Below are 17,901 nucleotides of genomic sequence, written 5' to 3'. Positions count from 1 at the left end.
TGAAAAACGTAAACACGTTGCATTGGCGGTAATGCAAAAAGTGCAAATTCTGCAAAAGATGGAGGCAGGTGCTACTCCTCGATTTATAGCAGAATGGTATGGAATTGCGACACGATTGTGTATGATATACGGAAAAATAAATTGTGTACATATAATACAATGAATAATATAATCAATTTATATATGTAATAATAATTTAATGCATATAATAAATTATTGCAATAATATATATAATAATTTAATTAAATGTATCTAATATACCTTATTTATTTTGCACTTTTCGTACAAATATTATGCTTTATCTTTTCTGTCCTGAAATCCGCAAAATCCTAAAATCCTAATAACCTCTGGTCCCAAGCTTTGCGGATTTCTGGACTTCTACTGTATGCGTGAATTTATATACTGGCGCATTTTGAAATTTGGCATATTTATTATAAAAAATAATAAATCAAATATGCTTTACACACTTTGTTAAATTTATTTGAAAGAATGAACCCTACCTTTTTTTCCGCTTGTCCTCAATAAAAAGAAAAAAGAAAAAAAAAAAAAAAAGAAAGAAAAGAAAATAGGTTACAGTACATTAAGAAGTTCTCTAAGTAAATTATTTTTGGTGCAAACTGGGGGTGGAGATGTGCCAAGATAAATTTTTTAATTTCTTCGTAAATTTCTCGCCAAATTAAAAAAAAATTAATATTTAAGAATAATTTGAGTCGTAGAATTGAAATGTGGAAAAAATCGGCATCTCATTTCAGAAAAAGTCTGATTTTGTGTCACAATACCTACACTAGAACAGTGCCATATATAAATCTCATATATATCCTTAGTTGCACTTTCGAGACATGAAAAACACAATTTAAATTTCATCAATCGGCCCAGTAGAACAGGAGATATAGGTCTGTCCCTTTATGTCCGCAGTGTACATCAGCTTTCTTAGCATAAATCTGTATTTTTGTAATAATTTAAATAATCAGTTGAATATGATTGAAATTATTTCTTAATGAAGCTTCAGCAGATACTTACTCATTAGCTACCAAGTTAAAATTGAAATCTTAGATATTTACATGCTGTAATTTTTGTTTTGGGAATAATAAATAATGAAAACCATGAATATAAACCTAATTTAGATTTGTATACTGTATTTTGTTTTGTAAACATAATTTAACGCTTTGTTTAAACTCCTTTAATCTTGTGTTTAACCTTAATTAACTTTTATGCTGCTTTTAAGGTTAACCTTTTTTTCCACACTATCTTAGGGGTACCTGTTTGATCGCCGTTTTCTGAATTCTGGTTGTGAACCTCCTCATGACAGAGGTTGTCGAAACTGTGGAAAAATAGGGCATATTGCGAAAAACTGTAGCCAACAAAAGAGGTGCTCAGTGTGCAATAGCAGTGATCATTTATGTAAAAACTGTCCTAAAAGACGTAAAGGGAGAAGATCTAAAGGTCCAGTGCAAAATGATTTTCATGGTAAGAATACATTTTTTTACTCCCTTCTTGAGTATTCTATTCGTATTTTTGACAGCATTGGTGTAATATGTATTATTTTAGAAATTAAACTAAAATAAAAGCGCTGCTAAGTGTTTCATCTTATTCGTAATTTTTGTCAATTTTATTTATGCTACTTTTAATGTCTGTGTATATTTTGTTATTGCTTTTTACAAAAAAATAAATGATTTTGCCTTTTGGAATAATTTATAGAATGGGAATGTGCTATAGAGAAATTGGAACTAAGTTTTATAGTAAGATAATTTTTGTTATCTGTCTGTATTGATTCACTGGATCAGATTGTGAAGAACTTTCATCATTCTGCTTTTGTGTTTTTTCTGTGCTTAAAAAAATTAATCATGCATAGTGTTTCAGAATCTAAGCAATCTTCCCGTATGTTTAAGTGTGCTTTCATTGTCACCGAACTGGGTATTTGCTGTGTTTGCTGTGATTCTTGTACAAGTAAATTATGTTTTCACTGGCATAGGATTGAAAATTAATGCTTTAAGTATGTGGTGGAAAATTATTTTCCCTTCTGCTTTCCCCAATCATAGTGATATTACAAATATTTTATTTGCAGTTGGTTCTGCTTTGAAATTTTAATGTAATATTGTTTTATCAGCCTTTTCTTTTTCTTTTTTTCTTTCTTTTTTTTTAAAGGTAGCTCTGGTTGATGAAAATAAAGTTTAAATTTTTTGGTATCAAAAGATTTAACTTTTCATATGTATATTTGATAAAATTAAGTAAAGAATCAAGATATTTAAATTATTTTTAGAGTAGGTTATTAAGATAAATGATATTTTTGAATTTATGTCAAAAAAATTTTAATTGTTCTTAAGAATTTTTAAAAATTGTTATAGAATTTGATAAACAAATAGTGTTTTTTGAGTATGATGGAGAAAATAAGGGACATAATTTTCAATACTATTTATTAAAGAAAATGGATGATATTATGATAATGAATGTTGTTATAATGAATATAATTAACCCTCTGAGCGACACAGGATTTTAGATCCATCATGAAGACTAGTATTTAAACAGCGTTTATTATTTGAGTTTGTATAATTACTTATTTTAGTGTGTATTTTCATAAACTTACATTCATTAAGATGATATCTACATTATTAAAGAAAGTAAGAAAGCAAAAATTATTAAATTATAAGCTAATATATGCCAAGTAGCAAAATTTCTAATGACCTGATAAAGCCGGTCATAACGCTCAGAGGGTTAATTCTAAAGTATTAATAATTTTAGAAATTGAATAATTACAACAAAACTGATTATAAGTAATGGAATTAAGAAGTGAAATTAATACAGATAAGTAATATGAAATTAATGGATAACTGTATATTAACATAAATATATTAAGATAAAATTTTGAAGGCTCCCACCTTATGACAAATACTTCATTTTTTTCATGTATGATTATTATTTTTTAATTCATTCTTTCTTTTATATATACACGGGTTGTCATTAATTAAGGAAAAATCATTTCAGATATTTATAATGTTATATAAATTAGCATATGTATGCAATGAACAAATCGAATGTGTCAGAGAGCTTGGTATAGGAAAATTACATTCTATTATGGAGTTTGATCTCCCCTAGAAGCAATACAGCACATACAGTAATGTGTAATGCTGTCAATTATATGGTTTATCATTTCTGCAGGAATTGAGAGCCATTGCTCTTGTAAAGCAATTGTAAGCATGACAAGGGTCTGGATTGTGAGCAGCTATACATCTTCCTAAAGCATCTCAAACATGCTTAATAGGATTCAGGCCGAGAATTCCGACTAACCTGTCAATCGAAATTTTTTCGTTTTCAGTAACCTCTGGTCACTTTCTTCACTATAAGTAGTGGTATTTTCTGGATCTATAACCATACAACAGATTTCATAATGTGTTAATTGATTTATGATTGGGGCATGATCATCGCAATGGAAAACTTCTATTAATTACTCTTTTTTGCTGAATTCTGCCACCCGGTGTGGCCATGGGAACTTTGGCTTTATGTGAAAAAATAATCAGTTATTCTCAATTCAAATAACACTAAATGTAATCTTTTAGCCTATGAGTATCATTAACTAAATCTATTTTTAGCATATGAAAAGAAATTTTTGTTAAATTGTTTCTCGTCAACTTTTCTTAGCACATTTAACTTAAATCTCTAATCGGTGCCAAATGTAATGTCAACAGCAAAGATTACCATATTTTTCGTTAGTCATTTACTGATATAAAAAAACAAAAATTGTTTAGGCATGAGTCATTAGTCTAATTGTCATGCTCATGTATTGATAAACATGCGGTGATGAAAGAAAAATATATTAAATAATGATTCTCCAGGTTGGTGTCAAGGATATAAAATATTAGTTGGTGTAAAATCAACAATGTTTCTGCGTAGAATGTTTTTGTTTGATATGTATGCCAAACAGAATTGCAGTTACGGAGTCAAATTATTGATCATATAAATTTATGCTAAAATGATTATTTCTTTAATAATGAGGTATTTTATTTAGTGCCGAAGTGAGAATAAGAATTAGGAATCTCCGCATGTTTTATTGTGAGGGGAAAAATCAAAAGTGCATGTGTAAAGCATATCCCCCCCCCAAAAAAAATCCTAAAACAAAAATGGTTGGCGGTGGCTTTGAGGTGTGGATTTTAGATCGTTCCTGATATTGGACGTCTGGATCTTGGACTTTGTACTGTATTGTAGAGAAGTAAGTCACATCTTGGGGCCATTTATATGTTTCTCATTGAAACTGTAAATATTATATAAAATTTTTCTTCCTTTGCTAAAACTCTAATACTTTTTTCCCAAAAGGCTTTTCTATCACCAAGCCTTTTCCTCCTTGAAGGGGATGGATGTGTTATGTTTAAAAATACGAAGGAAAATTATTAACAAATTAAATTTAATTGGAACAAATTTCTAACTTTATTGGCAGTAGCCATTTAAATTCTTAATTTCAATGAATTGCATCCCCTCTTCAATTGCACCATTTTTCATTATTATTTCTCCTGCATTGCAAAATTTCTTGTCCAGTTTCTATCCAGAACTTCAAAAAAAAAAAAAAATTCCAAACTATAAATATTTCAGCTGCCTTGAGCGGATCCTCTTTTGCTGCTTGCTTATGCCTATTGAAGCTCTTTGCTAAGCTTATTTTTTCTACCATCTGAAATATACGCTGCATGTATAAAATTGTGCAGTGTGTTTAGCACCCCTAGTGTTGCTCAATATCATAAGAAACTAATATATCATACTAAACTTATATAATATACTAAAAAAACTTATATAATATACTATAAAACTTGTATAATATACTAAAAATATAATATACTAAACTCAATATCATAAGAAACTAACTAATAACAAGGATATATCATAAGAAACTAATATATTATGTATTGAACTCAGCACATTTGTGTGCAACTTCATCTTTTCATCTGCACAACATCTTGAAGCTGTCTTCCGTGATGCATCTTATTCGTGTGCGAGCTACATTTCTCTACAGCATTTCAGTCATGACTACTAAGTGATTTGGTTTCAACTTCTGCCGAAATTACAACATCACACACATACACACATATATATAATCAAGAGATCGTAATGAAATCAAAAATAGCGGTAAAGTAGCTAACAGAAGAAAATAAATCAGAATTTAAAATAAAGACATACGATAAAGCAGCAAATTTTTTGGTCTTTTCAAGGAGTAGCTAGAAAATTTTCCACAGAGCTACTTTTCAGAATTATATCTGGTTGATTATAAAAAAAAATTCATAAAATAAATGAAAATGTGAGGACAGATAATAAACAAATTTTAAGTAATTTAAAAAAATGCAAAGCCCATTAAAAATCGTATATACAGTGGCTCCCAAAACTGTTTGTACACTTATGATTTTCATTGAAATAGGGCTCTATCCATTAATTAAAAGTAAACTTTTTGAATGAGGTTTAAATAATAAGATCTATAATCTATTTGTAACAAAATTACATGAAATATTTTTAAAATATAGCGAAACTTTATTTTTAAGAAATTAATAATTAAAAAAAGATAAACATTTTATCTCACAAAAGTCTTCATACACTGAAATATTTTTGGATAAAATCAAAATTAGAGTTATTGTTTGCCGCTTTTTTTAAATTTTTGCATTGTGGTGGCATTTAAAAAATCGTTTGCTTTAATTTTTTATTGTTCACTTCATAATATTCTATTTATTATTGAAAAATGGGTCGCAGTCATAAAGAAATTACAAACAGCATTCGAAAATGGATAATTTTTCACCATAGTAGTGGCAAATAAATTCAAAATATCCCTAAATTAGTTAATTTATCACATTCTAAAGTGCAGTATGTAATAAAACGCTTTAAAGAAAAAATTGTATTGAAAACAAGGTAAGATAATGTCGACTGAGAAAGTTAACTAAACGTGATGAGAGATTTATTATTAGAAAATTTGTGAAAAACTCACGTTTGAGTGCTGTAAAAGTTCCTGCAGAATTTAATGCAAAGTTTTCTACTTCAATTTCACCTTAAACTGTTCGACAAGTTCTCAGAGAAGCTGGATTACATGGGTGTTCTGCCCGTAAAAAAAATTTGTTAGTGAGAAAAACAGAAAGCTTAGGCTTTCATTTGCAAAATCAATGATAAATACACCTGAAACGTAGTGAAAAAATGTCCTATATGCTGACGAAAGCAAATTTAATGCTTTTGGTTCTGATGGTCGAATAACTGTATAGAGAAGAAAAAATGAGGAACTTCATTCTAAGAACTTAGTTGGAACAGTTAAGCATGGCGGTGGAGGTGTTCTTGTGGGGGGGGGGCACGACAGCATCAGGACTGGGTAATTTGGTATGTATTGATGGCATAATGAATCATTCTCTTTATTTAAATATTTTAAGACACAATTTAAAATTATCGGCCCAAAATTTGGGTATTGGAAACAACTTTATTTTCAATCATGATAATGATCCTAAGTATACGGCTCTCAACGTTCGGCTGTAGTGTCTCTATAATTGTCCACAGGTTTTTGAAAACACCACCTCAGTTGCCTGATTTAAACCCCATAGAACACATTTGGAAAGAGCTGGAGGTTAGAGTACGAAAACATGACATCAAAACGAAAAGCGAACTCAAAACAGCTATGATGGAAGAATGGATGAACATTGATACAGAAATTATTTAAAAAAAAAAAAAATCTAGTGAAATCTATTCCCTGACGTTTAAAAGCTGTTGTAGATGCTAAAGGATATCCTACTAATATTAATTTAATGAAAAATGAAAATATTTACTAATATGTCAAGATTTTTTTGAAGTGTATGAAGACTTTTGTGAGATAAAAGGTTTGTCATTTTTTATTAATTTCTTAAAAATAAAGTTTCACCATATTTTAAAAATATTTCATGTAGTTTTGTTAGGAACAGATTATAGATCTTATTATTAAAATCTCATTCAGAAAGTTTACTTTTGATTAATGGATTTCAATGAAAATCATTAAGTGTGGGAACACTTTTGGGAGCTGCTGTAATATTTAAACCATCATTAAGGTATATTTGCTCTGACATACACCTCCATTTATTATGTTTTTTCTTCTTCCTGTTAGATAGTTTATCACCATTTTTGATTTAATTATTATCTTTTGGTTATTTAATTAATTTCACAGCATACTGTGCATCTTTAATTAATTATAATATGTTTATGTATATAAACTTCAAAAACTTAAAATAAGAAGAATTAAGTTTCAAAAAGTCAATAATACCCAAGTTACATGCTTCAAGCTGCAGGAATTTGGTGGCAGTAAATTCAAAGCAACTTCTGATATCACACGCAGCTTCATAACAATGGAAAAAAGGAAGAAGAAAGCTAAAATAATCAAATACAAGAAATGGGGTGAATTTTTTTTATTATTTTTTACAGTTATTTTATAGTGATTTTTGCAGTATTTATGCCATTTCTTTTTAATTATTGCCAAATTAAGTATGCTATTTGAATCTGCTTTGAATTTAATTTGAGTTATATGTACAAGGTGGTCATAAAAAAAACTTCTTTGATGTATGAACACCTAGTGCCTTATCTGCTCAGCTAATTGAAATGAAATTTTTTTTAAAATTTATTTATTAAGTTTTTGCTAATTTCAAATTGTTATTTGAAAGTATGCATTCAAGATTGGGATGTTGTAAAGATTGGGATGCTCTTATGGTTGCGGTTACAGGGAAAAAATCTCGAAATTTTTGAATGGCGATACTCACTTTTTTCCTGCGCAAATTAATCAGCATGTTGAAAAACCATTAATGGCATTGGAACAATATACATATGATGAAAATTACCTGCATGAAACATTTGCAAAGAAGAGCATTTTAAAGGACCAATGACAATACAGGAGAGGAGCGGGAAAGGAATGACCAATCTTCAAGGTGGTGTCTTCTATCATGGCATAGCTCAGCCTCAAATTTTGATGAATGTCAGACAAGAACTTACTGAGTATGCTTGAGATGTTGCGTCTCGCCCCTTCTGTTCATTAGAACTTGCTGTGAGCTTGTTGCTGAACTTTCCCGTCTTTGTTTCAAATTTCTCTGGAATTCACCTCTTTGGAGACTGTTTGAACAGCTCATCGATAACATCTTTTTGAATAAACGTAATGACTTTTTTTAAAAGAAATTTTCCAGCTGCCTGACTTTTGCCATCCATAAAATAAAAATGTGCCTGTGTGATTCATTGAAAGTACTGCTTCATTTGTATTTATTGTAAAAAATTTTGGAACTTCTCAGATGACTGAATAGATTACTTTGTGTTATTGGAAATAAATACAGTCAAAAGTCGTTAATCCGGACGCGTCGGGACTTCGGCGATTCCGGATTATAGATCGTCAGTTTAAATCTGGTATGATGGCATGCAGAAATTATAAAATTAAAAATATGAAACCGTGATTTATGAAATAAAAAACAATTATGATCTAAAGGGTACCAAAATTTACAAAAAAAAAAAAAAAAAAGCTTAATATTTATTTGTTTACTTTATTAAACATTTCTTTCAGTGTAAGTTGTTTAAGTTGCTTTGTTTTATGTGCTAATACTTTCTCTTTAATTCTATATAAACAGAAATAATTTCTTGTTCAGTTACAAAGTTTTGCTGTTCAAGTCCTGTAATTGCTGTGCCGAGAATACCGACTAACTTGTCAATCGAAATTTTTTCGTTTTCACTAACCTCTCTTTCTTCATGCCTTTATCCATTTTTTGCAGCAATTTCACTTTTTGTTTGATGTACATTGAAACATACTTTCGCTTTGTAGATCCTTTGGGAGCTCCAGCATTGGAAATTCTATTTGACATAATCGAAAGTTCAAGCTTACTTTTATAAAATTGCTCTAACTGTCTGCAAAAAATAATAAGCCGGATCCAATTCGAAGATTAAGGAACAACACAATCTGCAACATTAACTGAAATAGATAATTTTAGCTTAGCTTATACCGTCCGTTATACATTAAATGCGCATACATAAACGTATTACGTGCATGCATAAAGGTATTACCCGCATGCGTAAACGCATATGTGCATGCGTGAACGCATTATGCGTTGACGCATGCGAGCTTTGAGGTCCGGATTAATGACTTTTGACTGTAGTGTGATTTTAGCTAGATATTTTAGCTTATACCGTCCGTATATACCTTATATATTTTAGATAATTTTAGCTTATACCGTCCGTTATACATTAAACGTGGATGTGTAATGTATTATGCGCACACGCATATGCGCAGCCGTAAAGGTCTAACGCGCATGCGTAAACGCCTATGCACATGCGTCAACGCGATGCATGCACAGAAAGTTTGTAGCTTTGAGGTCCGGATTATGGGTGTCCGAATTAACGACTTTTGACTGTATACGTATATCAAGGGGAAAAAGTATATATAGTTCCCAGATATTTGTTCTAATTTTAAAAGTAAAAAAACATTTATATTACAATAGTTTTGGCCAGACAACGCCTTTCAGTAAAAATATACAAAATTAAAATTTTCTCAAAGAAAATTGTAATTACTAAGTTGCATCTTATGCTGTTAGAAACTTTTTTAATTCAGTATAAAAAATTGGCTTCGAAAATTGTTTTCAAAATAACTGAGCTGAAGTACTAAAACTGAGTAAAAAGAAACAACAGAAATATGATTTTCTTGGATCTTATAAAAAGGAATTTTGATAACATAATAAATGAGTTTGGAACTTGTGATACATTTCTCTCACATTTTCATGGCATTGACTAGCTGTTCTCAGAACAGAGTGTAAATGATCTCCAGTTACTTATAGTTTTAATAAATAAGTTTTAATGAAATGGTACATCAGATAATTTTAATCATAGAAGAATTATTTAATGAAGTTGATTTATCAAAATTTTCATATTCTGAGCGTTTATCTTATTTATTTCAATTTTTAAGTTGAAACCTTGGGTCTATGATCAGTCATTTAGGCATGTTGTACAATACATCCTGTATAGAATATAATATATAATAAGATCAGCTGTTAATTCTTAATAAATCTCCTGAATGACTGGAATGTTTAGTGATAGGATACATTAGATGATCACATAAGAATAGTTTATTATTATTATTATTAGTGATTGTAGCATGCTTAATTCAAGTTTAAAATCTGAATGAAAATGTTACTACAAAAATCAGAGTTTATTCATTTTATCTAATGTGTTTTTTTGTTATTATTATTATGTTTATCTTTAAATTGTTATTTATATTGCAATGAATAGATTATCCTTTCCTTCTCTCTCTGCAGAAAATTCATCAAGGCAGATGACTGCTGAAAATCAAAATTCACATGCTGGTCAGCAAAAAAGAAAGAAAGTTGAAACTGCCGTAAAAAACGTAGCACCTGCATCACATGGACATTGGAACTCCAATGAAGCTGACATCCAACGAAAAATGTTATCATCAGGAATGCCAGTGCATCGCTTGCCTGTGCCACCACCTGGATTTGCACCTCATTCTTACAAGCCACCTCCTGGTTTTAAAGCAAATATAAATATGCATCAAAATTCATATCCTCAGCCTTTTGTGCAACACATCCAACTGCGTTCCCCATTTTCACGACAGGAGAATAGCCCTCCAAAGCAATATAGTGTATCACCACCAAAGAACTTCCCTGGAGCGAAGCCTTTTCCTCATGCTGCATCGATGAATATGCAACTCGGGGCACAAATTGAGCGGCATCCTGCAGCTCCCGATCAACGGCATATCCAAACACTGTGGAGGACTAAAGGGTCTCAAATAAGAGACTCTTTCACACATCAACAGCCCAATCAGCCGCAAATGGTTGAGCACCGACCTCGGACCCGTTCTAACATTCTCCCTTTCAGTCCCAGCTATTTAGGTGACAAGCGGCAATGTTGAGATGCATTTCATTATTTTTATTAATGACAGGTTGTAAAAGTACTGCTGCTACATTTTTTAAAACAAAGAGTGCAGTCGCACAAATGATGTTGTTAATGTTTTAAGTTTTGGACTTATTGTTCAAAAGGCAGTTCTTCTTATGCTGTCCTTCCCAACAAAAAATATCAGTTGAATTTAAATGCATCTGGATAAAATTTAATTTGAAAGTGCATCTTTAGAACTATTCTTTTAGCACTCATTTTCATCCTGCAATAATGGTAATAATTTTTTTATGAATTTAAAAAAAATGTATTCAATCCAAATAGCAAAATATTTATTTGTATATAAATTATTTACTGTGTGTGTAATCTTTGTGAAGCACTTAATTTCTTTATAACACATGTAATTTTTGACAGTATTTAATAATATCACTTTTGCTATCCATAAAAAATATTATTAGTTAACTCTCAGTTTATACTTAAGTCAAAATATGTGTTTTTGTGCATCTCATTAAATCAAAATTTGCTTTAAGCTCTTGACGTTTATAATGGGGAAATAGCAGAAAGTTTCATTGTTTTTTACTCTGAAAAGAGACAACAAAGCTTCCTTAAGCATTTTATAAATTAAAAAAAATTATTCAAGTTATTATGTAGTTTATTAATTTGAAATTATTACAATATCATTTTAAAAATCTCTCCGAGATTACATCTAGTCTACATTCTCAGCTTATCTTCATCAAAAAGATGCATTTTTCAAATTAGTGTGAAAAGTTAGAATATGTAATGCATGAAAGGAATCTGAAGATGCATTTCACTAGATCATCTTAGTTACAGATTGCTATCTTATTTGTTAACAGAAAATTAAAAATTGCTAAAAATGTCTTTTGAAGCCTAATATATAATTCATATGTTTAACATTATTGAAATTTTTGTTATATTGTGTAATTTGATTTTCTGTACATATTATACAGAATTATAATTATTTCTAAAGTAATCACTAAAATTATTGAATTATAATATCGACATTGAAATGTACTCCTCTTTATATTAATTTTGGTTTAACTTGCTTATATAGTAATTTTGGTTTACTGTAATTTGCCAAATTTTTGTAGTCGTGCTTTTAAATGATCCAGAACTGTAATACATCATTTAAGTCTAATGAAAAGTTATCAAAAAGTACATTTTATTATAGCGTTTTGAAAATTTAGGCTGAAAATTTTCTATTATGAAGTAATTCTTTTAAAATGAATAAAGATTTTAAAGGAATGATAATATATTTTCAGTTGTTAATTTAATTTTTGAATCTTTTCAGTTTCATAGTTATATGCATTTCAGGCATAAATTATGTTTGTCAGTGTGTGCATTAATTATATATGTATGAATTGTGTGAGAAAATATTTTACACTTTTTTCCCCATCAGTTCTTGTGATGCTTAAATTTGAACTTATTGGCATAAGGTTATTTAAATAGGTATGATTTGCTGTGAATATTATTCGTAATGTTGTGTAAATCAGGGAAGGGGGGACTGCAATCAAGTATGTAAATAAATTTTTACTTCTTTAAAAAGAGGTTATTATTTTGTATACTGGTGATATTGGGATAGATGGTGGCTTTAATTTTTTTCTCCATTTGTTTTCATGTGATACATTTATTACTTCTTCTGTTATTTAAATGTGTGTTCTGTGGCTTATTAAGATTCATATGTTAATGGATAAGAGATGTTTGGTGATGGGATGAATATTTTGAAGGTTATGTAATGTACACATTAGACATACAAGTGTAGAAGGGAATACTGTTTCTTCATTATTTCCATTTAAAATCCTCATTTTGTGTTTTTCGAGTGTATTAAAAATGACTTGCTTTATTAGATTTTTAACACAACTAGCTATTCAACATTAGTAGCAATGTATATATATTGATTGTTATAATGAACGTGATAAGCAAATATGACAATATCATTGAACACTAAATTTAATAAAATTAATAAATTAATTTTTTTAATTTATTAATTTTAGATTTCAATTTATTAATTCAAGGTTCAGATTTCAAATTATAGAGCAATGTAAAACATGTTTTTAATCAGTAAGCAGGCAAGAATCAAATTGTTATATTTGAGTAACTTTGAAATTTAAGTTAATTGCTAAATCAACTGAATTTTCATCAAGAATACCATCCACTATACCAGGGTAATAATATTTTATTCATACTAATATTATAGTGAAAATTATTATGCATTTCGGTCAGTAAAATAATTATGATTAATTATTACCATAATTCTAAACTCTAAAATTTGCTTGAACTACTGTGTGAACGAACATTACGAAAAAATGTGGGATGTTCATTCTGTATTTAAAACTGAAGATAATCCTTAAGAAAAGACCTGGATTTAAGAGTTTTGGTTCCAAATGGTTTTTTTCAATCAGGTGTTATTTTATACCCTATATTTAAACAAAAAAAAGTATTTTAAGTTGTAATATTTTTCAGCGTTTAACGTATTAAGTCATTAAAATCATTTTCTAAGAGGTTATAAGGGGTTTGAGGAGTACGTAAATGCTGTAAATTACAGCAAAACTTAAAACTACTAATCAGGTCTTATGCCAGTATATGTTATTAATATTACAAAGAACTAGTACAATTTGATAAGTTATTTTAAATTTGACAATCATGCTTATATATTACTTTATTATAGGTGACTTTGTTATGTATCTTAGAACATATTTCTTAAAGTTTCTCTGCTAATTTAATGTTATATTGTTTACTGGCTGTGGGTAGATATTACTGTAATTTTAACATTGTCAGTTTAATGCATTGAAATGCATTTTAGTAACCAATATTTGTTTTCAATTTATTTTAATCTGTGAGCTGGAGCAACTGAAATAAATACAAATTTATTAATGGATTTATTTCCGAACATTATAAGTTCAAACATTCAGAAATTATTCTTTCCTATCTGAAACCTCTCTGAATAGTTGCACTTTTCTTAATGCTTTCGTTTTTCCTTATTGAATGACTAGGAAATTGTTATGGTTTTCATGTATGAATGCATTTTTATTTATGTTCTTAAGCTCCATAGAAAATAACTTTATCTCAAATTAGCATAATACTAGAACTACTAAAGGTCAATTATGCCTATTGTAACTGTGGTAGTGTCATTGGTAGTTCTAGTATTAAAGAATATATTTATTTCAAATAAATACCTATGTTAATGAGACGGAATATATTTATTTCAAATAAATACCTATGTTTGTGAGACAGTCTCTTTTGCCTGTATCTTATAAATGAATACCTTGTTTATAAGGTAGCATATTTTGCTGTATGCATTTCTTGTGAAGTAAGCTCACATGAATGTCCTCAATTCAAACATTCTTGCTATTGATGTTTAATATTCAAAATTTACTTTTGGAGAGATGAAAATTTTGCAGTTTTTATAATGGCACTGACTATATCTAAATATTTTCACGCAAATTTCTAAATATATGTGTATTATTCCACTTTTTTGAATACAGACTTAAAAAAAAATGTAGTTATTCGTTTGTACATACATGAACATGTAGCAAATATGTAATTACCCTTATAATAAAACAATGGTCATTAGAAGGACTGAACCAGACAGTTGATAGATTCATAAGGTATCAAAGTAAAGCAGTCATTCAGTTATAGAAGTTTGCAACACAAGTATTAGATTTCAAAGAATTTAGTTAGAAACTTTTCTGTAACAAAAATTAAATCAAATCTTTAAATGTGTTATAGAAGTATATGGAGCAGCAATGATTTGGATGATTATGAAAATATGTTATAAATACTGCAAAAACTGTTGTTTATGATATATATCTATCTCAGGTTTCCGTTTCTTATCAGTTACTTAAAAATAACATCAAGATGATAATTCACATTTCATTTTGCATACCGTATTTGCTGGTGTATAAGACGCACCCCCTTTTTATACATATTTTTTATGGATAAAACTTTATTACTGATCATTATAGGAATTTACAGTATTTTAAACATAAAATAATACAAAGTAATATTTTCTTCAAATACCCAATGTATCTGGGAAAGAAACCTAATCTCCTTCGTCAAAATCCAGACATTCATCTCCAGAGCTAAATGAAGAGTCACTTGAAAGCTCTTCTAAATCTGCATCTCAGTCCTCATACAACAAATTGTCCTTTGTATCATCCAGTGCATTACTAAGGCCACAGTTTTTAAATGATATAACCACCGTCTTTGTTTTCACAGCATCTCGTGAAACTTAACCCATTCACAGACTATGTATCAATGCAAAAAGTGTCGATGTATAAGGCACATCCCGTTTTCCAGACCTATTTTCAAAGGAAAAAAGTGTGTCTTATATGCTGGCAAATATGGTACATTGCGAGCTTTTCTATGCATCTTGTTCAAAATTTAATGCAGCGTTACCTGAAATTCAAATTGCTTCGGGTCCTGTGTATTACATAGTACTTCTCAAAATTTCTATTATAATACTTATATAAGTTCTGTAGAAAAGAAATAATATTATATAGATAAATCCAGTGATCTGGCAGGCCATAAAATATTTTTATTCTTTGGCATAGCCTAAATAAGATATTAATTGGAATGTGAATGGAAGTCCTTGAAATGTCTCATTCGTCATTGTAAAATCATCTAATTCGTTGTCACACCCTATATTTTTGGAAGTAGTAATGAGAAATATTATTAAAAATATCCAGCGGCAGGTTACTGTACTATTACCACCTGAAATGGATCCATTTATACAATCAGTGGAAGAATAAAATTTCTAATGCACTTAAATTTGCCATTGTATTTTAATATTTAAAAATGTTTTGTGCCTGTAGTAATAAACCTATTAAAAATAGCACTTTAACATAGAAATCATTCTCTTGCTTTGTTATGCAAAATAATTTAAATATTTATATTTTATATGTCAGTATGCTCATAAAAGGATAATGTTTTTGTATGTTTCATTGAGATTGATAAGTAATATAGTGCATAGTGTCATAAATGATCAAAATCTTTATGATTCTGAGGTATCGGCTTAGCCATTAAACTGTGTTATTTCCATGTATTGAATGTGAATATCATTGGAGTATTTTTTGTGTTCAGCATACTCATATCCCAGTCTTAGATGTTAGTATATCAGTGAGTATGCTGAGATAACACGAAAACATTGTTAATTCAAAAATGGCCTTATGCTATAAAAAATGAATTCAGCTAATGTTTTTAAATAATGATAAAATTTATACTGATTTATAAGTGTTTTTGCCATTAACAGAATATTGTAATCCTTTTTTATAATTATGTTGTTGTGGTCAATGGGGTAGTTAGAAGTATCACCTGGCAGTTTATCATTAAACACAAATCAGTTTGATGACTCATTTAATTTAATAACTTATATGTATATACCAGTAGTCACTGTTGATCATACTTGCTTTTTTAATTTTCATCTTCAGTGTCTTTTTGCCACTGTTTTGTTGCCCATTCTTAAGCCACTAGATTAAGAATATATTGGTTTGGTAAATTCCTTCATCTTATTTGTCTTTCTTAGTCACTTTTCCATGTTTACTTCTCACACCTTTTGGAAACCGTAACATTAGAAATAAAATCCATTATGACTGAGTTCTTTTATTCTTCATTGGCATAGCCTTCCTAATTAAAAATGTTAGGGTTTAGTTATGAATTAATTATAAACTTCCTTCTGCTCCTTGCTGTGAGGAGAAAAATAGTTATCAGCCTGTTTATCAGCCAAAAATGATAAATATGTGAGCAATTAGATATTCAATGAAATCTAAGTGTTTATGGTTTTATAATTGCAATTTTTTTCTGTTTCATTAGAATGTTACTGTGTCAGAATGATTACCAAAATTTCATCTTTTATTGAAAATATTTTGAAAAATGTTATAATGTGTTACATAATTTTTGAATGAAATGACTTTTAAAAATTTCTGTTAAATATGAGGTTAGAAGAAAACAAAAAGTTAGAAAATTGATACTGATAATATAGAAAATCATTTAAAAGTAGTTATTTCATAATATATATTACTTTGGAACTTACCAAAACTTGTTTAAGGCAAAGTGGTTTTAAAATAAATGCAAGCAATAATTTATTCAGAAAATTTATTTGATGATTATTTTTTATTGCCTATCTAGAATAAAAAAAAAAATAGCCGAAGTCTTCGTATTAAGAATTTTGCCACTTTTAAAACATATCCACTTCATTCTTATATTGAAAAATGCAAGTAGGAGATGTATATGCAAGTGTAACTCAGATTACAAATTTAAGTCAGTCAGTTAACATTGTGTAACAATTGTATATTTTTATCCATTACATAATATTTGAAGTTGATTTTAAAGTGCCAGTTTTTACTCTATGCCATTGCTAATTGAATTGTTGATATATAACTGTTTTTCTTGCTATGTCTGGAATTTTAAGTGTGCATCAATTAGATGTGCATGTACTGATATTGGATATTCAGGTTTTCACTGTAATTCTATAAACATTATCTTAATGCTACTTTTGTGCTTAATTTTTCACTTGAATATGTTTTAAGTAAATAAATGTACTGTTTTTATTGAGAAATGCAGTAACTTTATAACAAGTAAATTAATTGGACAATAATAAAAATTTATAGTCTTGGACTAGTGTTTTTGAATGAAAAGGATACAGTTAAAAAATCCAGTTGAGATGTTTTGGGAACTAAGAAATTTTAAGTGTTATTAAAGTGTAAATGCCATTTTGAAAGACTACTACTAATATTCATTAATAGCTGAATGAAAAATGGTTTGTTTGAGAACAAGAAATTGCCTGATGTAAAGAGTAAATTAAGGTAAATATTTAGTCAGCAACAGGCATGTATCCGGATCCGGATACTTATTGTATTGCATACTCGATTCTGAATCTAAAATCATTTTGTTGTGCTAATTTCCAGATAGTTGAATATATTAGGGGTCCTATTACGATAGAATATTGCCGCATGCACTGCCATCTATTGTAGAAAAAGGAAAACTGTTTGCTTAGCCACTAGATTTGGTTAAGGCAACAAGCTGGAGCATGTCTGT

General features: G+C 29.1%; 1 protein-coding gene across 2 annotated transcripts in view; it reads left to right on the top strand.

Annotated features, from left to right (window-relative positions):
- Positions 1 to 17,901, top strand: part of LOC118193498 (terminal uridylyltransferase 4-like) — a 130,245-nt gene that overhangs the window by 88,185 nt on the left and 24,159 nt on the right. Inside the window, exons 24-25 of one of the 2 annotated variants that reach the window (XR_015040143.1) lie at positions 1,254 to 1,467; positions 10,254 to 11,124. Coding sequence is in view for 1 of the 2 variants with exons in the window: in XM_035364600.2 (XP_035220491.1) it covers positions 1,254 to 1,467; positions 10,254 to 10,867 (828 nt within the window). In the remaining variant the exon portion in view is untranslated. Of the gene's footprint in view, positions 1 to 1,253; positions 1,468 to 10,253; positions 17,482 to 17,901 lie in introns of those variants that run through there. The other variant, XM_035364600.2, reaches the window with a different exon arrangement.

This window comes from Stegodyphus dumicola, chromosome 3, assembly GCF_044657685.1.
Source record: "Stegodyphus dumicola isolate Sdum_Otavi_A_Nest chromosome 3, ASM4465768v1".
Lineage (NCBI taxonomy): Eukaryota > Metazoa > Arthropoda > Arachnida > Araneae > Eresidae > Stegodyphus > Stegodyphus dumicola.
The sequence above is the reverse complement of the archived record's forward strand: the minus strand, read 5'-3'. Positions and strand labels throughout refer to the sequence as shown.